Below are 27,392 nucleotides of genomic sequence, written 5' to 3' on the forward strand. Positions count from 1 at the left end.
TGCCGGTGTGATAACGTTAAGCCAAAATTTCCCGGTATTGAAATTATAGCTCTAAAATGTGTTACTTTGAGATATCTGGGTGAAAAAAACTTTTTCCATTGAACAGGATTCTTAGTTTTCAAAACATATTAGCAAATTGGAACATACGTAGATGTTAGAATATAAAAATAAGTAAGAAAAAAATAAGTGAAATATTCTAAATGAAATAAATGCTGTCGTTTAGGTGAGCCTAAACCCGCAGCCACAGCTTAACATTATTACCGTCAGAACAAAAAGAATTATTTTCCATAAAAAGCACGTGTGTATGACTTACATTATATACACTCTAACCCCTCTTTCAACACAGACAGTTGCCAGAGAGAAAAAAACCCACGTTTTACCACCGCTAGACGCACACATCACGCTGGTGGGAATTGTTCACAATAGTGTTTATTCATTTTGTATGAATGCGAAATCATACTGGCCTCCTCGGCAGCCACCCTCCGCAAACATGTTTTGGCCCTCCTCCTCTAAGCCGCGGCCGTCCGTAACATTTCTGTAGCCGAAGTATTCCCGTACCGGCGATTAAATTTTCTTCGATGGAGGAAAAAGTTTCACCTCCTCCAGCCTTCGTGTAGCACAGCTGACTCCCTGACACCGAGCAACAACCGGTGGGGGAGGGTTGAGCCTTGCACCGGCAAGCGATGGATTTCTCCATGTATTTTTAGGACATAAAAATGAGCTAATACCTTAGGGACGGTATGACGGAAAAAAGTTGGTTTCATACCTCGGTATACCTTGAAACCGGAAATCGGCACATGTCAAGAGGCCGATATGCTTTTTTTTGGTTGATTTTTGCAATTGAAACACTTGATCTTTAAGGACACTCCATATATTGGCCAGCCAATATATCGGTTGACCTTTATAAGAAACATCATCACCCAAACAATGATCTTAAATTCTCCTGTTCTTAATTCATTTTTTTAACCCGTCCTGTTCAGCCGCTTGACACGGAGATTGGGAATCTGAGTGTCCTTTTGACCCGAACAGTTTTAATGTGTCACACGAGAGTACAAGTTCTCTTGTTATATCGGCCGATGGCCGTTCTTGAAAAAAAGAATGTGTTTCGGCCGAGCGATATTATACTGTTATCTGATTGCAGGATTTTTCATTGACTTCCACAGCGGAGACCGCCTAGACTAGAGCTTTAAAAGCAAAGCATCAGGGTTAGGATCCACTTTTTCCTCCCTAGAATGTGCGCACTAACAGTTTTCTGACTCACTCTTGGAACGCGCATGCAGCTTCACCCCCCTCGCCAAACAAAAGTCCAACATACGTGTGTTGTGTGCAAGCTGGCAACTAATGCTGTAACTTTGAGCCGGCTATTAAGTGATGTTATATCGTCACCTTCCCCCTCTTGTCCTCTTCCTTTTTTGGTTGTTTTTTTTGTCATTTTCTTCCCATGTTGGTCCAGTAGATGGAACCACAGAAGATGCTTCATCCCCAAGATGCATAAATCCAAACCCTACTTTCAAATATATTATAATGCCTCCAGAAAAAATGGTCAGCGTTTCCTCATTTTGTTGGAGTTTGGCTAAATGATTTGACATATGGGGATTTTTTTGGATGGTTTCAATTGGATTTCCGTTGAATCGAGCCTCATTCCATCATTGACTACGTCGAGTCCCATTTATACACACGGCAGCAAAGTGGTCGATAGTGTTGTCTGCTGTTGGTCATTGATGGTAGCTTTGCATGTAATGCAAAAGCTAGCATCTATGAATTTTTTTTTTAATGTCTTTCTCTCCAATGGTGTTTTTTCTGCGCACCACCCAGCCATAACCGTTTGAACCATCGGCACTGTTCAAACACCAAAATAACGAGAATTCTCCCGTTGCGTAGGCTCTCTGTAGATTGACACCCCCAAATTCCCCCACATCATGTAATCAGACCCTACCCATGCACACCCCCATCTATAGGTGACGATTTGCACGTTTTTGTTTCTTTCAACTGGCTCATCCAAACTGCACAGGTGCACCAAATGCTCTTTTGCTGCCTGCTTATTCTTTGTACAACCTGAATGTTGTGTGCTAGCCTCCCATTTCCTCCAATGTCATCCAACCAACCAACCCATCCATCCATACTCCGTCCTTCCTTCCTTCCTTCCTTCCTTCCCTCTGACTGATTTTCTTTCTGTGTTGGTCTAGCATGTGACGATGGCACTGGTGTGTTTTCCTTCTTTTTCTCTCCCCCTGTTTACTAACAGACGCAGACCAGGTTGGAGCATGTCCGCATTCAGGAGCTTGAACAGAACCTGCACTTTGAAAAGACCAAAGCTGAGAAGCTCCAAAGAGACTTAGAAGACACTAGGGTAATGGATACCGCACCGTGTTAGAGCGGGGAAAAGGGGGCACGAGCACATATCGCGACTACAGTAAGCCGTAGTTGACGGCGACAGGTTTAAAGAGGACGCTTGCTACGCAAAAGTGAATGCTAATGCTATGAGTTACATTTAGTGTGTGATGATCACTCAGCTAGTGATGCACGATAATACATTTTTCAACCGATAATTTCCTCCTCATTCCAACCGATAATGTCAAGCCGATAATTCGATTAAAAGATTTATGTAAAATTTTAAAGTATACACAAAAGAAAATATTACTGTGCAAAAATATCATTTATTGCTCTTTTTTTTTTCGACATAAAATATGAACAACTCGTCAATTCCAACACCTAAATAATGACAGATTGTCTGACATTGTGTAATGGTAAACCTTTGGCAACAATTACTTACACAGTAAATACCTAAGTTGCACAAAAATGCCTTTAAAAGTAAGCCATTCCTAACATATATAACATTAATACACTGCAAAACACACCTACTTAAAACTAGTCAGTTTTAAGTGTAAACCTATTGGAAGTAAGTGAAATTATCTGCCAGCGCTTCAAGTATATTTCTCTCAGATTTCTTGGAAGAAAAATAGCGAGCTGAAAATAATCTTAACAGCCTTATTTTAAGCAATACATTATTATACTTAATCCTGAATTAAAAATTTTTTTTTTAAAAACTTGGAAGAAGGGAAGATTTTGAACAATATTTGTGGCTACAGAATATTATTTCATTACAACTGGAATATGCATATTTAAATTGATGTGTTAATAAGTGCCAATAAGTTTTGATTATCTACTGTAATTGAGCAGACAAATAAGTTAAATCATTTGAAAAGTGATGGCTAATGTTATATGCTTTGTTGCACACTGTGAAAATGATGAACTCAAAAGAGCCAGATGTCATGTAGTCATTCTGCAGCGCTTTGTTTACATTTGCGGCACTCACGACATTTGCTTTACTGCAGCTAAACTGATAGACGGCAGTACTATTTGGACGGAGTTGGAGCTCGCATCCGCGTGCGTGTTTTGTGCCTAAGTTTTGTTAAGCCGAAAATAAAGGCAGCGTTACAAAGTCATCGGACCGCTCGTCATTTTACATACTGAATGCATTATTGACTGGCTGACTTCGTTTTCTCCATGTTTAAATGATCATCTAACCACTGTGCCGTCATGATAAGCTTGCTGGCTTACTGGACATCACTTGTCCAAATGTCTGTGGTCAAAAAATGTGATTGGCATGTTTTTCATGAATAGTGGTGGTCGTATAAACTGCATTATTTCCTTATCCAGGGCTTTGGTTCTCGGGTCATTTCGGTAAAAAAAAAATTGTGTGTTGTCTCGGCGGCGGCAGCTACGTTCGTACCGGATAATCTGCCCGCCCCGGCCTACGGCGAGGCGGCGGCCTGCCGGACCGGCCAGTCGTGCCGGTGTTTAGCCTTAAATGCGAATTTACCACCCGCCTCGGGCTGCATTTCCAAACAGCCCGACTTTGTACCGTCACAAGCCCTGTAGTTTAACTTAGTTTGTGTTTACAATAGCTTTAGCATTCCCGCTAGCAGCAGCCTCGTATTTGTTCCAAAAATCTTTGTGATGCAGTTTTAAATGGCTGCTGGGTGAGTGGTCTTGAATGAGGACGCTTTCTTTCCGCCTCGTGGAACTTCTGCGGTACATGTGTCGCAGATGGCGAGAGCGTCGTTTTTTTACAGCCGCCATAATATTCAACTACTTCTTGTCGTGTAACTCCGCCTCTTCAACCCCCTCCTCCCTCAGAGGCTTCAGAGAGGGGAGGGGTTGAGGAGGCGGCGTGCTGAATTCTTCGGTTGCGCACATTTGGAGGCTAAATCAAGTATATAATTATCGGATTGCATTATCGGTTGAATTTTAATATTATCTGGATTATTTGTGTGACGTCATAATTGCCATTATTGGCCGATAATTATCGGTGACCGATATTATCGTGTATCTTTACACTCAGCACAGACCTTTAAAGGCAACTTTGCCAAGATAAGAAAAAAAATTGTACCGTATGTTTCCCAAAAAAAGCGAGATGGAGCGAGTGCGGCATCGCTTGAAGTGCATCCTAACACCAGTAAGGATGGCGAAGCGGGGGCTGGCGCTGCACATCTCTCCTGAGTGACGCGACCCGAGCACCGCTACGACGCAGGCCGTGTACGACGTGAACATGTAGCACATTGTGAAGACGTGATAGAAACTGTCGCGTTCATCTCATCAGCTGAACGGCAATTACAAGATTAACATTGATTGCTGTCAAAATGGGGACTACAGTATACTCCCAGTGGCATGAAAGATACGGGCATACCTAGTGTCACTGTATGGGTGATTCTCTTCCTAATTTGCGATTTGATACTCAAATACTTGGAGCAAGCGTCTAGTTATACTAAGGTGTCTTGCCCTTTAAGGGGGGGACTTGCTATCACCCTGAAATGGTTTACCTTTAAATGTCACAGAATGGGGTTGGGAAAGATGATTTTTTTTTTTCAGCTTTCCTGGTCTACGGCCTTTCTAAATGAAAAAGGTCCGGTATTCTAAACTCTAAATGCCCAGCGATAAGTTTAATGTCGGTCCGTACTGGCTTTCAGGTCGATAAATCGTCCTCTGAACGTAAAGACGTCTGCTTTTCAAGGTCGCCACCGTGTCGGAACGATCCCGTATCATGGAGCTGGAGCGGGACCTCTCGCTTCGCACCCGGGAGGCGGCCGACTTGCAGCTCCGTCTCCGATCCTCGGACGACCCCGACGGCGTCTCTCCGCTCCTGGAGGAGATGGCCGCTCTGAGGGACCGACTGGCTTCGCTGGAAACGGAGCGGCGAGAGGAGGTGGCCGAGCTTCGGGAGAAGATGGAGTCCCGGGAGAAGGCGTGCGCCCAGCTCCGGGCCTCCGAGGTCAGGCTGTCCGGCGACAACGAGCAGCTGCGCATGCGCCTGTGCCGGGCGGACGAGGACAAGGCGGAAATCCTGGAGAGGATCAAGAGAGAGTACGAGACTGCGGCGGAAGAAGCCGCCGTCGCGCACGCTCGGGAGACGGCCGGCCTGAGAGAGCGGCTGGCCACCCTCGCGGAAGACAAGGAACGCCTGGACGACGCGCTGCGCTCGGGCGTGGACAAAGCGGAGAATCGCCACCTGGTGGAGATGGAGGACGTCCTGGGAAAGCTCCACGCCGCCGAGCTCAAGGCGAAGGAGCTGGAGGAGGAGGGAGCTCGACTGGCGCGCCAGGCCCGGGACGATCGAGAAACCAAGGAGACGGTGGTGCGTATTGTTCGCGCTTTGTGTTGTGACCCCAAGGTGCCGTTAGAAGATCTACACGACCAAATCAACGTACAGAGTACTGAAGTGAGTTTACACCACGACCGGTAGTACGAATAGAACAGATGATGGCTTCCAATGAATCCTTTATTTTATATGCCATGTGGTGTTTTTCCTTCAAAGTTAGTTGGTGAACTGAGCTCACTGTTGGAGGGCAGGGAAAATAAAATCCTTTCACTCCAGCAAAGTTTAAGCAGTGCGGAGCAGAAAAACCAAACTATGGAGCAGGACCTAGAAGACCTGGTGAGTAGTTTGACTTTCAGGATGCAGATCGTTGATTCATCTAACGTAAATAAAAGTGAGCGGAACAATGCGCACCTTCCAATTTGAATGGTTATTTTGCCTTCTTACAGAAGCAGAAGTTGTCTGCGAGTACACGGGAGCAGATCAAATCTGCAGAAGCTATGCAAGGTAAATGATCATTTCTTTGCTCCTCAGCCTGTTACATCACACGACGTTTTTCTGCCTCTTCAGGACTAGAGAGGAAGCTGGCAGCCACGGACGAGAAGCTGCGTCAGCTGGCTGAAGACAAGAACAAATTGGAGAAAGACATGGCTGACATGGTGACGGCATCCGGGGACAATTCGCTGCGGCTCAACAAAAATCTCCAAGACAAAGAAAGGTGTGAAGTTGGGTTAGGGTTGACGGATGTGTAACCCACTGTCTTTGTACTATTTTCTGGCTTTGAACAACGTCTCTGTACGTCCGCCTTCCCTCACCTCGCTCAGGAAGTTGGAGGAGTTGCAGAGTCAGTTGGCCGAGGAAAAGAAAAAGCTGGCCAACTCCAATGAGCAACGTGAGCAGGAGCTGCGAGCGGCACGAGACGGCCACGACGCTCAAACCAAAACTCTCCAGGAGAAAATAGCAACACTGGTTAGGAGTCAATCGCAGGGGGCTCATTTTAACTAGAAAATGCAATTTGAATGGTAGCTTTGCCGTGATGGTTGTTATATCGAGTATCTTCCTGTCGATTTTGAGGAATTTGGCGGTCACTTTCTGTTGATTTTCTGGCATTTCACAGGGCACTTCCTGTCATCAGAGCGGTGAATAGGGCCATCGCTATAATGGAAAGGAAGTGACCCAGCATGAACAGGAAGTTGCCCCGAAATGCCCAAAAGGAAGTGACCCGATTTCCCTCCCTTCACAGCAGAGCTACCGTTGCATTTTCTCCAGGAAATTTCGGGTTAAGGGTCTTGTTATGAAAGCACCGCTACTCACTCCCTTCCGTTGTTGGTTTCCAAGGAAAAGGGTGCGACGGAAGCCGAGGAACTCAAGTCGTCTCTGGAGAACGCTCGCTCGCAGGCCTCCGAGCTTCACGGCCAGGAGGTCCGGGGGCTGAAGGACCTAGCGGACGACTTGAAGCGGGAGCTTTTGTCCTCCGAGGACAGATGCCGAAACCTGGAGAAGCTGGTGTCTGAGCTACAGCCGTACAAGGAAAAACTGCAAGTAAGGACACTTACGTTTGATATGCTGAACGCCGGTGAGATATGACCTAACTGTCATCATTTATGTCATGAAAGTATTTCCAGTAACATTTTATGTTACAGCCTTATCCCACTCCAAAAGTCAAATGAAATGTTCAAATTTCTGTTCTTACTGATAATCTCGGGTCCATACGTGACTAAAAGTTATCCTTCGAAGCCCTTACGCTACATGAAAAAGCGTTTTTTTTTGCTCGGCGCGTGATGGGTTCCCATACGTACGAAGCCTATGTAACCGCCCGCCGCGGAGTTGATCTTTTCACGACCGATCAACATTCTGTAACAATTTGTGTTAACAGCATGTTAAAGGTTACCGTATTTAGTCCCGTATATCCTATAGACCCCACTCACCAACGTCACACAATGACGTGTCGCTGCCATATTGTCCGTCATTGTTCATCCGTATTCTCAAGGGTTTCAATTGGTCGTGCAATTTATAGAGCAATTCATAGAAGCCCCGGTGCTTTCAGACGCTGTAAACTCATTGGATGCGTTGCATAAAAGGCGTTATATGGAAAAGCTTCAGTCTATCCATTCGCCAGATCCACATTTGATGCCTAAATCGATATTTTTTGACCCGCTGTCTTCGCCGTCTCTGCCTGACATCTGCTACCCTGATACCTACAACTATCTTGTCCACAGAAACGCCGCCTATTCTCACGAAACTTTGAAAAACTTTATGAGCAGCACTCTAAGCAACATTACCCCGTGTGACCCTATACTTCAAATTTTCTAAAATGGCGACAATCAATTAAAAAAAAAAGTTGACTGCGATGGCCGACGCTTCAAGGATAGGTGGATATTGGACTATTTCTTCAATAAAATACGCAACAACTGTGTCTGCCTCATTTGCAAAGAGACAGTCGCTGTTTTCAAAGAGTTCGATGTGACGCGATATTAGCAAACAAGACACGCTGACATGTACGACAACATTACAGGGAAGATACGCAGCGAGAAATGAAAGCAACTTGCAGCTAGTTTAATTTCACAGCAGCAGTATTTCGCAAGAGCCCGAGTGTCGAAAGAGATCGCCGCAAAGGCGAGATTGTTGAAATTATGAATAAAAAAATGAAAATAAAATAAACCAAATGTGACACACAGAAGGGCTTGCTAAAACTTGTTTAAATACATTGTTCTACGTAAATCAGCCAAGGTAGCCCCACACATTTTGCCCACACCAAATCTGGCCCCCAGATTTGGACACAAAACGTTTGGACACCCCTGTTTAACTGATGATCCGTAGACGAGGCCAGCTTCTTTGACTTGGTACCAGCTAAATATTATTCAAAAAAAAATGATGGCGGAAGAAATAAACATCTTGAATTTGAAACTGTATGTTGTCGGCGATAAGCCTCGCAATGGTCTTAATTGTGGTTGTCAGCCTAAAACCCTCTAAATATATATTAAATGCATCTTGCCAGATATAAAATGACTGCTACATAATCTGTGGTGATCGTTTGGTGCCCAGTTCTCTCGTCGAATTGCAGCAGTCCATCTCGCGCTCCTCTCCGCGTCTCTCGGAATACGGTAGAACTTCAAGTCTCTCCGTCTATCTTCTCTGTTACTGCAACCAACCGCCACACACGCCTTCACCATTTTGATTATTAATGTTAACGAGGAGAAAAACACACCATAACAGGAGGAATTTACGTAGCGGTAATGCGTAAACACGACGAGCCGACAGACAAGCTGGCGCGGAGGCGTGGTTGTGGCGTCATGTGAGTGGGGTCTATGGTGGAAACATGTTTAGATATCCCGGACAATTCTCGTGTAGTCTTTCTTGGGTGGCCCAGTACAGTGCCAATTGTGTATTGGCCCAAGAACCCGCTGAAAAATGGCTCTCATTAATTCTCTAGGCTTAGGGCTGGCCCACCCAAAGTATGCCGAGTGCTGGCCCGCCTGCCCCTTGGCAATTATCTTCCGTATGGGAACTCATGATGCAAATACTGCTACACTGCCACTGAATGGGATTTCGGTATTGAGCTATGGACTATTTTTCAAAAAGCTTCTGCTGCTTAACCTTTCTGTTTGCATTCATCCATATTGGCTTGGTTTATTTTTGATTCATCTTACGTTTGAAACCCCCCAAAAAATGTTTGTGTGTTTGTGTGCAACTCATCCCCCAAATTGTTTTCATCAACTTGGTTTCCCCAGCATCTTTCCGCTAAGCTGGACGCCTCCAAACATGATGCGGAAGGCTTGTCCACAAAACTGGAAGAGCAAAACGTACATCTGGAACGCAAACGTAAGGAGAACGAAGATCTTCGGACCGAGAAATGCGAACTGCAGACGCGGCTTTCGGACGTGCAAAGTCAGCTTTCTGAGCTCTCCGTAAGGAACGAGGACCTGCTCAAAACTGTGGAGGAAGTGTCAATAGGTAGGCAAGAATTACTTGACGGCAACAAGCGTTCGGAGGGAGAAAAATCATCACTAAACGACCGGCTAGAAATGCTGAAAAATAGTCTTGGAGAGATACAAGCTGAAAATGGCAAACTTAAGAGCACCTGCAACAAACAACAGGCTGATCTGGATGAACTCCAGAAACAAATGGAGGAGAAGGACATCGCGCTGCACACAAACCAGCAGGATGCTCAGCAAGCGGAAAGTAAAAACAAGCAGCTTCTGGAAGACCTGGAAGAGGTCCGTAAAGAGCGAAGCAGGCTGGAGGAGGACCTCGCCAAAAGCGGGTCTAAACTCGGGCACGAGAAGGATCTGCTGGTCTCTGAGCGAGACGAGGCCAGAAATGCCCAAAAGTCTCTGGACGCAAAGAATGCGGAGCTGCTCGACCGGCTACGATCCGTGAACTCGGAGAAAGAAGATCTGATGGCGGAAAACGCACGGCTGCGGATTCTGACGGAAACCCTAAGCCGAGAGAAGGCCGCCGCGGCCTCCGAAATGGGTGCCTTCGCATCGGACATACGCGGCCTGGAGGCGACGAAGGAGGAACTCCAAAATCAGCTGAGCCTCACCAGGAAAGAGCTGGACGGCTCCTTCCGCGAATGCGCCGACCTGAAAGCATCTCGTCTCGGCCTGCTCCAGATGCTGGAGGAGTCCAAGACCAGCAGCCAGGTGACAGATTTTGAAAGACTTAACCTTCTGCAGGAAAAGAACGACTTGCTCGACCTCCAGAGGAAAGTCTGTCAAGAGAAAGACCAGCTAATTAAAGACAATGAAGACGCGAAGGAGAAGATGAAAGAGTTGGCTCAGCAGTTGACTCTTTCCGGCGAAAAGCTAACCGACGTATCCGCGTCTTTGGAGCGAGAAAGGCAGACGTTTGCCGCGCGGAATTCCCAAACCTCCGAGATGTTGCGCGCGCTGCGAAACGACAAAGCGAACCTCGAAGCGGAGATCGAGCGGCATAAAAGCGATTTGGAGCGCCTCGCCGCGGAGAAGGAGGAGTCCCGAGTAAAGATGGACAAGGTTTCGGAGGACGCGGGGACCCTCGCGCGGGAGCGAGATGGACTAGCGATTGATCTTAGAGCCGCAAAAGACCAGTTGGAAGCCATCTCCGGAAATCACGGCGTCCTTATTCAGGAGAAGTCTCGTCTAGAAGGAGTACTCGAGGCGACCGTCTGCCGAAAAGACGCGGCCGAAGCCGAGGTGGCGTCCTTGACCAAGGAAAAGGCCGAACTCCGGAGCCAACTAGAGAAACGTTCCTCTGATATAAAACTCCTGGAAATAGCGGAAGACGACCTCGCCCGAAAACACGGCGAGCTGGAGACGTCCGCCGCCGAACTCGGTCGGCGAGTCGACGATCTCACCGAACTCTTGGACTCGTCGCAAAGTGAGAAAAGGCGACTTCTCGAGGAGACTCGAGAATTGATTCAACAAACGACATCGTTGTCAGAGTCCAAGAAAGAGCTAGAGGAGCGTTTCCAGGCGGAATCGGATAAATGGTCGCAAGCTAGCCGGCGATCGGAAGAGCTGAGAAACACTTTGTCTCAACTTCAGCGGGATAATGAGGACATGTCCTCTCAACTTAGGAACGCAGAGGAGCTAAAGCGCTCATTGATGGCTGAAACGGAGCTAGTGAAAGCACACTTGAAGGAACAAGAAGGAGTTAACCGTCGCTTAACCCGCGACGAGCAATTGCTTTTGTCCAAAATTGAGCAGACGGACAAAGAAATGTTGGCCTCGGAAACGGAGGAAGAGGAGCGGGACGAGAAACGGCGGCTAGCCGGCGAGCTACACAAGTCCCGGGAGGACGTCGGAGCCCTCCGGGCGGCGCTGGAGAAGCGACGCCGAGAAGCCCTCGCCGAAATGGACCTGCTCCGCTCCGGACTTAATCAGGCCATCGCTAAGCAGCTTGAGGTATTCTGCCGCTGCTTCCTCTCATATATCCGTGCCATTTCACCCATCTCACTGCATGTCTGCTAGTTGCCCTTTCCTCTTTCCAAAAAAACACTTTGATTCTTCACACGGGGCGGGCGGGCAGGCGGGCGTCACTACCCTTCCGCTACTTGCGCTTTAGCTTTCCTGAAATATCAAAAAGGAATCCACAAATGTATAGCTGAACACAGAATGTTCAACAAAGGCATGTCAATTATCTGATGAAATTCTGCTGCCTAAAAGCTGACCTTTCTGAAATAGAGAGCTACTCTTACGCACGCGCGGAGGGAGTACCACCCAGCACATATAAAAGGATTCTCCTTATAGCTGGGGTTCACTGTCAACAATTCAAATTGTGACCTGCCTGGCACAGCAAAATGTGACCCCCACCCATGGAGGTTTTTGTAGAAAGGAAAAAAAATCAGAGAAATTGCAAGGGATTTCTGCCATTCACTCATTAAAAAAAACAAAAACCCTTCCGTACGCTAATGTGACTGAACAACCTACGCTCTGAAGAAAGCCTGTCGATACTCACGCAGTACAACACGGTCAGAGCAGAAGAAATTGGCCAAGCTAGAAACCAATCGTAGGCCTCCCCCGACTCATATCGCTGTGCCGGCCGGGTCACGACGGAAAACGCTACGGATCTTAAGAGTCGAGGATGAATTTCCCGCCCTCGTTCGCTCAGGCCTCCGAGGCTTCGGACCCGACCGCCGAGGTTCTCCGCCAGCTCGCGAAGGAGAGAGACCGCTTGCTTCAGGATAAGATGGAAGCTCAACTTCTGCTGGAGGGCCTTCGTACTTCCAAACGTGAGATGGAGACGCAGGTAAATATTTTCAAATGGGTAAACCAGTGAAATTGAAATACATTTTTTGAAATACATTTTCATGTGTTGTGTCAGACTACATTATTTTAGTTGGATCTGTTTTTGTGTAATTAATACATTAGCTTATATTTCATTTTCATATCGTTATTTGACATATTTTGTTCAGTGTACTTTTTTTTTGGATTTTCTTTGATATATTTTGGCCTCAAAATAGTCTTTTCCCATTTTGGCTGTCACGTGTATTTTCTCATGCTTGATTGTCATATTTCAACATATTTCCTTTGTCAGTTGCTGAGCTTTTTGGTTGAATTGTTTCATCTATTCCCAATGATGTGTTTGCGTTGTGTTGCGGTCTAACACGTTAAGGTGGAAGCCTTGAAAAAGGACAAATCAAAGGTTCAGCAAGAGCTGGCCGCAGCCAAAGAGCGACTCGGCGACGAAAGCCAGAAGACGGACGGTCTCTCGCGTCAAATGTGAGCGTGTCCTTGCAGTGATTAAATCGTCTAAACTGAGACTAACCAACCTTTGCGGTTTTGCTCATCTTCAGCGACGTGCTGAAAGAGGCCCTGTCGCTCGAGTCGCGTTCGCTTCAGATGCTGCGAAATGAGAAGGACGAGCTGACACGGGATATGAAGAAGAATCACAATGACCACAGTCAAATGATCAAGGTACGCTACACTTTGATTTGGTTCCGTATAGTTATTGCACATATACAGGTACAGCGCATCAAAATGTAGAACCCCCCCCCCCCCCCCCCCCCCCCCCAAAAAAAAACCGGCAACTGTGAATAAATTAAAACGATTAAAACAAGGTTGTACTATGAACACATATTACAGATGGATATGTAGATGAAAACGTCGTTGACGACCGAGCGTGCCGTTTTTGCAATGTCCGTGCGCTGGCTCGCAAAGTTGACCGTGCAAAACAGTCGTCTAAACGCATGATGAAAATAAAAGCAAAACGCCACTTTTGCCTTTTTGCTTAAGATGGTTGTCATGAAATATGCCAAGTAGTCCACATGAATGGACATTTTTTTGACAGAACTTTTGAACTTTCGCAAAGCCCCGCCTCCTTGTAAAACTGTCAACCCAAGGCTTTGTTAAATTCTCTGTGACAGTGATTGATTAAACAAAGGATGTATGCCACAGCTGGCAGTATACCTGTTTTTTTAATTTTTTTTTTAAATTTTTTAATGAATTTTGCCTAGATGCAGACAAAGGGTTGACGTATGCAATGGAGCAGCATGTCCATGGTATTAAACTTTCCAGAGAGTAGACCATTATTATAATGGAGGTGAAATGCTACCACTCACAACGTCACACCACACAGGCCCAATATCTAGCTATAGCGTTATGTCATTTATTCTGTCAGATTTTTCTCCCGAAGTGCTAGATAATAAAGCTATTCTGAAACACCTAACATCATAAACATACATGTGCAACATGAATACGACATAATGCTCAACGTTGAGAGCGGCGTGCATTCGAGTTGACTGCAGCCAAATGCTAGGCGTGTGCGTGAGGAGAGCTCTGTGCGTCCGAGACCAAACGCAAGTACAGTGGGGAGAACAAGTATTTGATACACAGTCAATGGGAAAAGCCATTGGCAGTGTATCAAATACATGTTCTCTCCACTGTACATCTGCCTAAAATTATTGGTGGTTACTTTGAACTTGTGAATATGCTTAGGGCCTTGACAGCTTACATGAGTTATATTTGTGTAGTGACAGGCTAGTAAACAAGTAGGCCATCAAATGTCAAACTAACGTTAATAGTTCAGTTCTTACTACTTCAAATGGCAGGATGTGGAAATACTTCACGACGGCGGTCGTCGAGGCGGCGGCGTAAGGACCGGAAGTTGCGTGGCGTCGCCTCCCGTTCGCCGGCGGACGAAATCGCTCACGGAACCAAAGAAATGGCTTTGTCAGTCAGCCGTACTTTTCTCGAAATGTCGAGGTCAACCAAAAACACAGAGAAAGATGTCAAAGGAATTTGATAATCCAACCATTGGGTCTATCAGTCTTTGTACCGAACTGATTCTATCGATTCAGTTCACTAAAATGAAGTGTTTGGATCGCAGCGGCCTTTAAAAAAATCATTTGGGCCAGTTGCTTTTTTTCGCCGCGACCCATCAAAAATGTTCCCTTGTTGTTGTTGTAGTTGTTTTTTTTTTTGTTTTTTTTTTTTTATGATCCAAACATCATTTTCATGTTTTTTTTTGTTGGGGGTGGGGGTAATATTTTTGTACAGCTATACATATATATATATATATATAAAATTTGTATGTTTTTATTATGTATATATCTGCTAATTGTGTACGTGACTCATTTTGAAGTTGATTTTTTTTTCTTTTTTTCCAGGTCAGGTTTTTTCCAAAATTGGCATATGGCAAGAAAACGATGGCGCTCATGAGAGAATATTTCTGGTCCAGCGTAATGACATATCTTTTTTTTTTCAGCTGAAGGACGAGAACTCGAAACTCCAAGCGCAGTTGAAGGAGTTGAAGCAAAGGTGCGCAAAAAAGACATTTCCTTTCTTTGTTTATGCAGTCTGCCACGTTAGGTAAGTTTGCAGCCTCCCTAAGAATGGAACGCTTAGATCAGGGATGGCCATGTCGGGTCCTGGAGAGCCCCTATCCAGCTTGTTTTCCATGTCGCGTAATCAGGATGGTTTGGTCAAGTGTGTTAAAGGAGGGAGACGAGCCGGATAGGCCTCTCGAGGACCGGACCGGACCGGACCGAACCGGACTTAGCTTACATGCTGGACAAGATATCATTCCTTTCCTCAATAGGCTTGTCTTCGTTACAGCGAGAGCGCCGGGAAGGGGAGGACGGACAAAGAAAATGCAGAGCCGCTCCATAAAAATAGTGCCTTAGAGTCGGAGAAGGTTCTGCAGATCCGAGCCCCGAAGGACGAGGTCAGGGAAAATGTTAGATTTGAGCTGATGGTAACAATTGCAAATTGAGGCCACAATGTAACATCTAATTAGAATCTCAAATGGTATTCATATTTTTTTTTTTTTTTTGACATTTGTCAGACTTTCTGATTGTGTATATTGCTGTTCAGCTGGCTGTCACGCGCGAACAAAGTGCCTCATCCCAGACGCTGCAGGCAGTCGTCCATTCCTTGGAGCGGGACAAGGCTCAGCTCACGGAGCAAGTGGGAAAGCTGAAACAGGAGCTGGACGCCGCCTCCGGTACTATTCTCACGCACGCGTCGTGAACGTGGCCGGACTCGCCGATGTGATACGCACTCAACTGGTGTGTGTGTGTGTGTGTGTGTACGCAGGTGATGCTGTTGCGGATCGACAGAGGGACAAAGACACGATAGCAGAGGTACGAGTCGTTTTCTGGCTGAACTATAATAGTGGATGACATGCGTGTTAACATGCCTGGGCCAAATGCAACCTTTGTGTGTTAATGATAAAGTCCAACAGGGTCATTGATTTTTTTTCAATATACTGTATGTAAACTGGCAACATTTTGGTTTCATCTTGAAGAAATTGGGTGCGCCGTTCATCTTGGTTTCCCCAAAATGGGGAATTTTTTTTTTTTGAAGCTCCCTTCGCCACCAGTATGTCCATCCTTAGTACTGTTTGGCTTGTGAATGACGAGTCCTTTGTTTGTGGTCCTTTATTAAAACTAGATTGACTTTCTGAATTCCGTCATCATCGATTTACGGAAGAATAACTTGGACCTGAAGGAGCAGTTGGAGAAAATGGCCGCCGCCGCTCTCAACGGCAACGACGACAACAACCGGTCAGTGAAAAAAACGCTATTACCGTGTCCTGCCACAATGATAAGTAGTCAGTGACCAGACAAAAGATTATCATCATGTTATGTAAAATCATTATTACTTCCGATATATTGGTGTTATTATGATCACTGCAACTATTATTATCTGTGTAATCCTTATGATTAGTAGAGTTGTCGTATAAGTGTTTTGTTGTCATCACTGTTACCGTAGCTGCTGTTGCCATCATATAACTGTCATTTTCATCGTTGGTGTTGTCAGTATTTCTCTAATCTAATTGAGTCCAGATTTTATCGTTAGGAACAATTCTTTGAGTAAAATAGAATGCCAGTGCTGATGGTGATAGTTTATATGGTTATACGTATCTATATAGTATATGTCTACACATGGAGTATAGGGCTGGCAAGTGGGAACTCTTATCCCTTGGCACAGGTTCCCAAATCTTGTCTTTGAATGCACAGGTAGGACACGAAGCAATGAGCGGTCCTGTTGTTTCCTTCTGGCAGCGGGTCCACAAATAACATTGGATAATGAATAACACATTTCAGCAATTATCACCATGAGCACCAGTAAAGCTGCTATTGCCTATATTATGAATGTACAATCAATATATGGGGACGACGGCGGTGATAGTGCGATGATGATGATGACGATGTTGGGAAGTGACTGTATTCACATAGAATTTTTGGGGAGTGAACTGGGGGTGGGACCCAAAAAAAGCTCGGCTTCTTCCCACTCCTTTTCGAGCTATGTATTGTATGTATTTTTTGTTATAATCAACACCACTGTTATTTATTTCCCCCTACTCTTGCTGTTTTTGTTATTACTGCTCGAAATCCATCAGTCAATCAATCCAGGGTTTCCCCTGAGATCTTTTGAAGCCGTGGTGGCGTTGGGCTTCTTCGGACAACCCCATCATGTTGTGCCGCAGTGAATTTGTTTCATATTTTGACAAAAATGTTTTTTTTTTTTCCAATAACAACTAGAGCTGAAACGAATACTCGAGGAACTCGAGTAACTCGAGTTTAACAACTGATCCGAGTAATTTTATTCACCTCGAGGAATCGTTTAATTTTGCCAGCTCTAAGCATCATGTTTTGCCCGTACTACTTTTAATGCGGGACAACGCGCTGATGTCACGTGCGTAGAGGAAGAAGCAATAAAAAAAAAAAAAAAAAAAAAAAAAAAAACTTTCTGCAGCCGACAGCTGCTCCAAACTACGCCGACGTTCCTAAAAACTAGCCCGCATGATGTTACGGTGGTTAGCAGGTAGCATCTGATGCGTCTCATAGATATCACATGTATGTTGAACTAGATCCTAAATGACAGCGCTGTTAGTAAACAGCCGCCATCTTAAAGCAGTACAATTATCAGCGCTAATAAATAAGATTTAAGTTACTGTCACTCGCTCACGTAATGTTAGCCATGCGGAGGGCTAGGTTTCTATTAGACCACTGTCGATGCGTGGTTAACGTGTCTTACATACAGGCTTTATTTAATCTGTGAAAACATAGCGCTGTAGAGCAGGGGTTCCCAACCTATTCCACTAAGGCACACTGTGGGTGCAGGATTTCATTCTTACCAAACAAGATGACAACACTTTTTCCCCAATCTGGTGTTTTACAAGTGCAATCAGTTGATTGCAGTCAGGTGTGGCTTGTTTTAGCAGAAGCCTCATTGGTTCAACTGTCTCTGCTGGATCGGCTGGAACAAAAACCAGGACCCACAGTGTGCCTTGAGGACTGGGTTGAAAACCCCTGCTGTAGAGTGATGAGGGTGTAAAATGAAAAAATGATAAAGCTAACTGTCAATTTTAGCTCAGTAGTCATTGCTGGATAAAACACCAAGTAGCGCTGGTCCCTAATGTGCTCCAATACAGCAGGTATCATACTGTAACGTTGACAAAGAGTCACCCGCTTCGTTAGGATGCAATTATTTCTTTTTTGCGAACTTGTGGAACGACAACAACAATAGGAAGGCACGTCTCTCACTCTCCCGCACCTCCCTCACCCCCGCACATCACGCGGTGCATTCAGGAACGCGTGCAAATATCACCGCCATATTATAACCTGATATGTTACAATATTTATTTTGAACACTGCAAAAACTCAAAATCCTATCAGGACTTCCGGTTTAGACTCATATAAAGCTTGACACAAATGGAAATTCAATTGAAAATTCAATTGAAACACGTGGGAAAAACTTTTTAAGTGATGTGTGTTATCAAGCGTAATGGCATGTTTAGGTAAGAAAAAAAAAATAATTATAAGATCGATAGGTTTTTGGAGTGAAAGCAGTGAATTGGTCTTTTCTTTTTATTCTAGTCACATCTGAGAGGCAATTGTTGGCTTTTTTTCAACAATGTACAAGACATTGATTGACTGAAAATGGTTCAATATTAGATGTCTTTTCTCATGTATATTTATAATTGCTCTTTACCTAAAAAATGTTTTATCCGATTACCCGATTAATCGATAGGATATTCAGTCGATTACTCGATTACTAAAATATTCGATAGCTGCAACCCTAATAACAACATTTATTTTATTTCCAAGAACCCTAACTAAGATATTCTACCGTTTTGAACCAGATTGTACATCATGAAAAATCCCATATGATACACTACGGTTCAAACGTTTGGGGTCAAAGCGACCTCAAACTTTAGAACGGTAGTGTGTATTTGCAAAGTTTGCATCCTGCCTGGGAAAACTTGATTTTCCTGGACATAGGAGGAAAAAAAAAAGGGGGGGTGGGGGCTCAGCAATAGGTGGTCCATTTATAGTCAATGTGAGGCGTGCTGCAAGACGCTCCCCCTGTTTTTCAAGTCTGTCTTCGCCTACACAGGATAAGGAAAAAAAAAGAGATCTAGGAAACGAGACAAAAGCATCTCAAACTTACATTGTACATTTGAGCAAATGTCATACTGTGTTCATTGAAGAAAAATCTCACAAATCACTGTTGAGATGGGCACTGTCACAGTCGGCTTTAGCAATATCCATTAGTCCGTGATGCCATCTTTGACATCATGCTGACCTGGTCCATATTCTGAAACACATTCAATGGATTACCCATTTGGATTTAAATATGTTAAATTTACATTAGTCAATACAACTTCAGTTCAAACAGAAGTGTCTTTGTAAGAGTTATTTATCTGAAATTCATACAATGATTTGTTTCAATGAGATGAATAATACTTCTTTAAATGCAAATTTGCCATGTTTTGTCATTTTGGGGGATGAGGAAAAAGCCAGGTGATAGACGATGAACCTTTGTCAACATCACAATTTAAGGTAAAATAATAAATTATGATTATTAAAGATCAGTGGCGCAGGTTATAGACAATGAACCTAACCCAGTATCACAATTTAAGGTAAAATAATACAGTTGTGATTATTAAAAAAAAAAAAGGTGCACGATTCTAAACACTCACCTTTGATTTTTGTGCTACAGCCACGGCTTGCCATTTTTGTCCATTGGGTCTCAGCTAGATTTCCTGTTTGCTTACTTCTCCTATCCTGTGAGCTGCGTGTCCACGTGCCATCGCGTCTCATTCGGTTTTTGAAAACGTTATCTCAACATTAAAATACAATGCTTTTGGTTATTTTTACTCCTCCGGACGTGACAGCTGATACCTTCGCAACTGAAGAGCACCTGGGAGCACGAGCCCTACGTTCACAAATTAGCCTCAGACACCAATTAAATATTTGGGAACGTGACGGTCTAGATCATCGTAACAATAACGGTCATTCCGTTAGCGGACCCTCGTCCTCAGGAACTTTGAGTGAGTGACATCAGTGCCGAACAAATGCTATGCTAGGAGTAGGACGCGACGATTTGGGTCAAAAACGCCCCGTAAAGAACTTAAATGTTACGTCAATGTCCATATACTAAGGTCGTTTTCACAGTCTTAAACCAGAAATGCATTCGTTAATTGGTGCGCTTTTCAAAATAAAGCGTGAAAAGGAACAATTTGTATTTGAGGTGCCATTTCAGACGACTTAAGGCAAATAGTGCGCACAAATGAACTTCATATATTCATTTAGCCGTCATGTTAAATTATACAAATTATAAATTACAATGGATCTTTTCAATCTTAAAAAAATCTCATTTGCAAGGCATGGTGGCTTTTATTTTGGTGCGGCGGCCCGCCACGACTTTTCATGTGTTAGGGGAAACGCTGCTATCAATCAAACAATCACTCTGTGTTACTTCAATCTGTAAAGAGAGTCAGGGTGAGGCTAATCCTCATCGGATGTCACTACAAGTCAAACGGATTAGACTTTAAACAAAAAATGTCTTGGCAGGGAGGAAAAGGACGCCGGCAAAAAGAAAAAGAAGAAGAAGCGGCTTCCTCCCCGACTCTTCTGTGACATTTGCGACCACTTTGACCTCCACGACACTGAGGATTGCCCGACGCAGGCGCAGACGCCGGACTCGCCGCCGCACAGCGCTTACCACGGCAGCAAGGACGCCGAGCGACCGTATTGCGAGATCTGCGAGGTGTTCGGCCACCTCAGCCGAGACTGCGAAGACGATCGCACTTTCTGAACGCGAGCGCCATGTAGGCCTTTTCTATTTTTCCCCTTTCTAATTTAAAAGCGACTTGAGGGCTAAATTGTTGCTTGCGCAGCTTGTCACACTGATGGTTGAAATGTGTGACGCACAATGACTTTGAGCTTTAAGTGTCATTGACACAGACAAACTGGAGCAGTGGACGTTCTTTACCTTTTGTGAAAAGTGTGCATCATAGATATAAATATATATATACATCCAAAAATGAAGAATGAAACACTGATGTGACCATTGAGGATGAGCCATATTTCATTTTTCTATGCCTGGAAATGTTTTTCTGTCCAACTTTAAAGGCGTGCATGTGGGCAGAAGACTTTAAAAGCACTTGTTGGGCTCTTTCTATACAAATAAAAGTTAAGTTTTTAAATAAAGGGTGTCTCAGCTCCGGAATTGGCGGGCGTGAGTGGCGCCACCTCGGAAGCGTGCCGCCATTTTTTCAGCTCCACGCTCAACTCCACTGTGGCCGTTTCCGCTCGGGTAGGCGTGTCTTCGTCGCGCTCCTCGCTGCCTTTGCCTTTGTGCGACCCTGTGACCCCCCCCCCAAAAAAAAAAAAAAAAAACAAGTCAGACTGGGCCGCTCTCCTTGAAGTCAAGAAGTAGACACACAAGTTCCTTTCTAAACCGCCACATAGCCAAAATTTGACTGACCTGCCCCACCTTTTAATTTTCGTCTTAGTCAATGGACGATAGTACTTAGTAGTCTTCCTTTTATTTTAGTCATCTCAAAATGTGTCTGTTTAGTTTTAGTGGACGTTTACTAAAAATGTTTTTATCTGTAATAATAAATTTTACTCCAACAATTTGAAAGGAAAATTGACACATTGTAGCGTCTACAAGGATAACGCCAACTTGGTGATCATACACACTCAGCAGAAAAAGCGTACATTAATTATACCCACCTGGATGCCATGAACTGTATGTAAAAATATGTTGTCCAAGAGTTTGGAAGGCGGTGGCATTAGCCTAATGCGAACGTGAATGCTATGCTAACGCTACAAGTTATATTTAGTGTGTGATGATCACTCAGCAAAGACTTTTAGAGGCCAAAGAAACATTGCATATTCTCTCTGGTCAAGAAACAAATCTTGCCGTGTGCGCAAGTCTGCACAGAGACGGGAGATGACACACTGATGAGTTGGGAGGGGGTGGGGGGCGCATAGGCTTGCCACACGTCCCTTGAAAATACGGAATCGTTCTGTAATTGGGAATTAAAATTTGCGTTCCGTATTGGAACAATATGCAGTTTAATCCGTATTTCACAATTGTCCCATGGGACGACCCGTGGCTCCGGCGGCAGGGAGGGGCAGGCGGTGCGCCCAGCCCATGTACATCTGGCACACACAAACACACACCTGCGCTCATGAGTGAACACTGAACCAACAATAATGAACAAAAAGGGCAGGAGATATGAAAGGGCAACTGAAGACCTTTCCGGATTTTGGTGTAATTTTACAAATATAAACTTTGGACGAGTTCGTCAAAACAACCATGACATTATCAACACGTAATTGCAAGGACAATTTGCGTTTTTTTAGGTTTTTTTTTACACCCCGTTAATGGTCCCTTCGCAAACCCGGAAGTGTGACGTAGATTCCCCGACGCAACAGAGAAGACTATCCACAGCTAGCATAGCAACAACAATGATGTCAGTGATATTTCCGCCAAAGGTAACCATTCAGGATCGCTCTTTCGTGATGCTACCGATGGCAAAGGCTCCCAGGAAAGATGAACTACAGTTAATCCCTACATGTTTGAACCTGAGGTGTCAGATGACGGCGATTTACTTGACACAGCAGATGGCGTCATGACGCCAATTGACAGCTCGACACTTCACGAACGGGAGAGTGAGTGGTAAGCCTAAGTCCAGCATCGTGATTTTTTTATTAGAGAGAATGCGATTACATGGTTGCATATTTTTCCATGTTGTCCACATAGCTAAAACTGGATATTAGGTAATGGGACAGCTCCTACCGATCTAAATATGGTAAAGCTAGCCCAAATGTGGCTAAATGATATGTTATTGATTTTCAAAATAAATGACAAAACGATTTTATTTTCCAGGTGTTGCTGTAAACCGTCAAGTAATTACCCTTCCAAGAGTATGCCTGTGTCGTCAGGAGATCCCAGACGTGAGAGACAAACTTGAGGCTGAAGCACTGACAGGGGCATGAATTACTTTAAAAAACATAAAACCATAAATTGTAAACAACATTGACACATTTTGTTAAGTGTTTAATGTATTCTATTGGTATATAATATATTGTAATTATATTACATTCTGGAAAAATATTCAGATACCAGATTTATGTTGAATCAGCATCAGCTTTCGCTGTCAGATTGTGACACGACATATAAGCTAAGTTATACCAAGCACACATCAAAGAACATAAATGTAGTAAGCAACACAAAGTTAGGATAGCAACGGACTAGTGCAACATTGAAAAATGATAATGGCAGTGGGAAATATATATTTACTCTTTTCTGTAGCATTAAGTGTTCTCTATACAAAGATAAAGCATTATCATTAAAATATGAAGGTAACTAGATTTTTCTTTAAAAAAAATGTGTACTGTATATATGACTAGTTTATGATTTCATGTCATCAAAATTTGCTACATTTATTTCTCCTAAGTCATTGTCATCTGATGTCGCAGACGGAAGAAATTCAGCATCTGGCAGGCCACATAGGATCTCTTCAGTCGTCATCGCTGGACACCGCATCACTTGGGTCATCATATGACTCGACCCACTTTCTCTTGATTTTGGGAAACTGGGTGGCGACTGACTTGCAACGCTTTTTTCATCGTGTTGAGGGTTTCCGCCGCTTCATTTTTTATGTTTGGCTTCCTGGTGGAGAAAAAAAAAATCACAGCAGCATGAAAAAATTGGATGAATCCTAATTTTAATTTAATAATAATTTCTTGGTGATCAAATAATAATGCCCCAGTCAAAGCAGCATCTATTTGATGCTATTGTTCCCTCTTCAAATAGGCAGACCTTGATGTTGATGCTGTAGTACAATAGTTATTGTTTTATTGAGATGTATTTGATACATTAGGGCCTGGCAGGTGGATTGTTTTATATATAGGCTTTATATTTACCCTGTGACAGGCCAAAAAACAACGAGCCAAGGACCTATTTAGTGCTGGGGACATTTGAATTTACATACCTATTGATATAGTAATAAAATCACGAGTAGACCTGTCAGCAAACCTATCTACTTATGACAGGGTAACAGCAACAACAACAAAAATGTCACGCTTCAACAAACAGGCAGTAGGAGTCCCCCTCGTTTATCAACAGAAGTGCATCAAATTTTAGAATCAGAGGGTCTACTTACGTCTTTGTAAAACCAAGGTTGCATTGTTCTAGGTTTTCAAAGCTGTCGTCGCTGAAATGATGAAAACAATGAGCTGATTGGGGACCTGTATGCATGCTCACAAAAACGGTCCAAACCTTTGCAGGAGAAGTTTTTTTGAAACCACTCCTAGAGTCTCGAGTCTTTCCTGTGAGCAATTCATCGCTACACAACGAGCTGGCATGACGAATCCCGCGAGAAAAACCCAGAAAACTTTTGCAATATATGGCGAGGATAGTGTGGTGCTATATTTCCGTGTTCAGTGTGGTGGCGAGGCGCCCTGGAAGTTACGCCATCAGGTAGCGGTCGGCAGGGCGGCGCGTCCCTCGTTACTATGGTGTTGCTATGGCCATAACTCAAAAACTATGCGGTCAATTATTATTATTTTTTTTAATGTGACTTTTTGAGACAGCGAATCATGCATTTAATACAATTCAACTGAGTAAAACACTCAAGAGCGAAATCTGAAAAGCTCTTCAGTTGCCCTTTAAAAGACAGCAAGATAGTTATCTGCCTGCCCGCTGCTCTCTGCCCTGCACTGCGCTCCACTTCCGGTTTCGTCGCCTAGTTATCTCGCTCGCTTTTTTATTTAAATTCTTTGAAATTGAAAGCGGTTATATATGGTAAATGGTGTTATACTTCTATAGCGCTTTTCCACCTTTATGTTTGTGGTTTCTTTATAAAAAGAAATGAGATAACTTGACTATCTAACAATAACTCAAGTGGTAATATGCTTCCCTAAAACGCAATACAAACGGACAGTTAAGACACTGATTAGCATATTCGCTAACTAGCTTCACGATCCGTGCTTAGTAATAACGTTTCATCACCAAAAAATACAATTGGCTTCATTTACTAGTCTCTGAAGGAGGCACACTGGATCAAACAACACACAATTCAATCTAACTCTCGATACGTCGTAATATTATTAATTCAGCAGCCCAACCTTCATCTAATCACTGGCGCACATGCGCACCCCATCAATTCACACAAACAAGGACCCAAACGGGACTGTTCATAGCTGCCGGAAAAAATCAATTATCAAATTAGTTGGCAACTAATTTATTAATTAAGAAGCTAGTTTTGACTGTAAGATGTCCGAAAATTGGAAAAAGTTGAAGTGTTGTTTTCCAAAGTAAAAGCAGATTTTTGTTCATGTCCTACTTTACCTTGACAAAAACATAATGAAGAAATATGATTTATAGAACTGAAAAATGTATTTATTTTATGATTATAAGAATTTAGACGAGTTTAAGGTGAACAAGGTCCTAAACGATTAATTGGTTATCAAAATAGTTGTCGATTAAATCGCTAATCGATTAGTTGTCGATTAATCGATAAATTGTTCCACCTCTAAATAGAAAAAATTGTAAAATACGACTATTGTATTAGACTGATGGGTTGATTTTTTTTTTAGTTTACATTTTTGTTTTTTTTTTAATGGCCCTTGGAAGAAAACACGTTGGACACTCCTGCCTTGAACTAACGCCTTAAAATTTTCTTGACTATCACTTCAGCTTTTTCATACTATATTGCTTATTTGTACAGGGCCCAGCAGATCGAACAGATAGTGGAATCATTCAGTCCGGCCAAGAAGCTCCTGACAAAGATTGTCCAAAAAATTAATTGTGACTTTGTTGAGATCTTTACAGTATGCTCTTTTTTTCAAGTGACATGTTCTTCTGTTTTTTTCTGCTCGCAATTCAGTCTGTTATTGTGTAGTCTTTGCAGTCACCTGTAGGTGGCAACCGTGTTCTATTTGGTTGAAATGACTTTTCATTTTAGGAAAAAAGTGAAAATTGATGTAATAAAATGTAATAAAATTGATGTAAATACAATACAGTATGTCCTATTTTATGTCCTGGGGTGGGGCTATTTTTCAGCTGCAGCCTCCTGACTGTCCGGACCACAAGCTGGATGGACGTCCTCGTGGCTACCCCCGTCTCATCTGGCTAGATGGACCCCTTCTTGTTCCTTTACTCCACTGCATCTTTATGGACTGTAACTTCGCCTGCTAATTCCCATTAGCGGTCCTGGGGTTCCTGTCTATCCGCCCTGGGAGTGGATATCTCGTGACTGTGGTACTCCCCAAGGTTTCTCATTTTTCTCCCGAAGACTGGAGTTTTTGGAGTTTTTCCTTGCCGACATGGAGGGTCTCAGGATGGGGGATACCCAGGACTTGAATTTATTTATTCATCCTTGTTGCTTCATTTGCTGTTTCTGATTGTGTATCATATTGCCTTTGCAAAGCCCTTTGAGACAACTTTGTTGTGATCAAGGGCTATACAAATAAAACTGAATTGAATATGTCAGAAAACACAGACATGACTGAAAAATCCGTTTCTGGTCTTGCACTCCTCTTTAAAAGAAACTGATATATTTGAAGCAAAAGTGTTTGATAGAACAACATGTCTATATGTTGCCATAGCAGATTCATGGCGCATGAAGCCCCGAACTATTTTTAATTTGTCAGTTTTATCCTGAAAACCCCCCGTTTACAGACGTCGCGCAACCGCTTTTGTTTCAACCCAGCCGTAAAACGAAGGTAATTAATTATATTTATTATTCAAAATGTCAGTCGTTTTTAGCTTAGAATCATTAATTGATGTCCCATATTTCGTTTAAAAAAGAAAACTTTAAAAAATTATTCACGCACATATTTTAAACTTTTAAACAAATAATGTCACAATGAAAATGACAACGGCGTCTGTAAAAAAAGTCACGGATATCTACCTCATAACTATCGCTTAATTGTATTTTATTTTGTTTTTTTGTTACTGTCGCATTTTCTCTGATATTTTAGATGATAAATAATTGACCCAAACAAAAAAAATTTGGAAAAAAAAGTTTTAAAATATATGATATATTAAATATATGAAAAAGAAACTCTCGACCACTCCTAGATGTCTGCGATTTCTGCATCGCAACCCATGTTAAATTACCATGTTTCATCCATAAAATCCCCCAAAAATCCAGCTGTGGCCATTCACAGCTGTGTCTTGACACTCAGTGATACATGCTACATGGAGTTTTTGGATCAAAACAAGGTAAGCACTCGATAATATCTCGTTAAAGTCATGGCGTCTGTAATTCTGCTCTCGCATGCTCTCGCCTACAGATGGGGTTTTGCTGTTTAAAAAATATTTGAAAAAAAAAAAAAAAATGCCCTCCTGTTCAAAATTTTTATTCCCCCAGAAAATGGAGATATTAGGCTTTCCAATGATGTATCACATGCATACACTCTAAAAAATTTGACCCATGGTTACTCAAAAAAATTGTGGCAACAAAGTGACACTCAATATAATTGAATAGATTTAAAGCGCTATAATTTTGATTAAAAAGTATTGAATACATTAACTTAATTTAAACCCAAAAAATTAAA

The 27,392-nt window shown here is 43.2% G+C and overlaps 1 protein-coding gene across 1 annotated transcript in view; it reads left to right on the top strand.

Moving 5' to 3' along the window:
* The window catches only part of LOC130912859 (CAP-Gly domain-containing linker protein 1-like), a 53,339-nt gene extending 26,901 nt beyond the window's left edge, over positions 1–26,438 (top strand). The window contains exons 9-25 of the mRNA XM_057830947.1: positions 2,246–2,350; positions 5,015–5,719; positions 5,816–5,935; positions 6,046–6,103; positions 6,167–6,314; positions 6,421–6,565; positions 6,935–7,138; positions 9,328–11,484; positions 12,191–12,328; positions 12,695–12,801; positions 12,876–12,996; positions 14,786–14,838; positions 15,136–15,244; positions 15,394–15,523; positions 15,616–15,662; positions 15,973–16,085; positions 20,385–26,438. Of these exons, the coding sequence (XP_057686930.1) occupies positions 2,246–2,350; positions 5,015–5,719; positions 5,816–5,935; positions 6,046–6,103; positions 6,167–6,314; positions 6,421–6,565; positions 6,935–7,138; positions 9,328–11,484; positions 12,191–12,328; positions 12,695–12,801; positions 12,876–12,996; positions 14,786–14,838; positions 15,136–15,244; positions 15,394–15,523; positions 15,616–15,662; positions 15,973–16,085; positions 20,385–20,628 (4,704 nt within the window). The 3' untranslated portion in view covers positions 20,629–26,438. The remainder of the gene's footprint in view (positions 1–2,245; positions 2,351–5,014; positions 5,720–5,815; positions 5,936–6,045; positions 6,104–6,166; positions 6,315–6,420; positions 6,566–6,934; positions 7,139–9,327; positions 11,485–12,190; positions 12,329–12,694; positions 12,802–12,875; positions 12,997–14,785; positions 14,839–15,135; positions 15,245–15,393; positions 15,524–15,615; positions 15,663–15,972; positions 16,086–20,384) is intronic.
* The last annotated feature ends 954 nt before the right edge of the window (positions 26,439–27,392 follow it).

The sequence above is a fragment of the Corythoichthys intestinalis genome, chromosome 3 (genome assembly GCF_030265065.1).
Source record: "Corythoichthys intestinalis isolate RoL2023-P3 chromosome 3, ASM3026506v1, whole genome shotgun sequence".
Lineage (NCBI taxonomy): Eukaryota > Metazoa > Chordata > Actinopteri > Syngnathiformes > Syngnathidae > Corythoichthys > Corythoichthys intestinalis.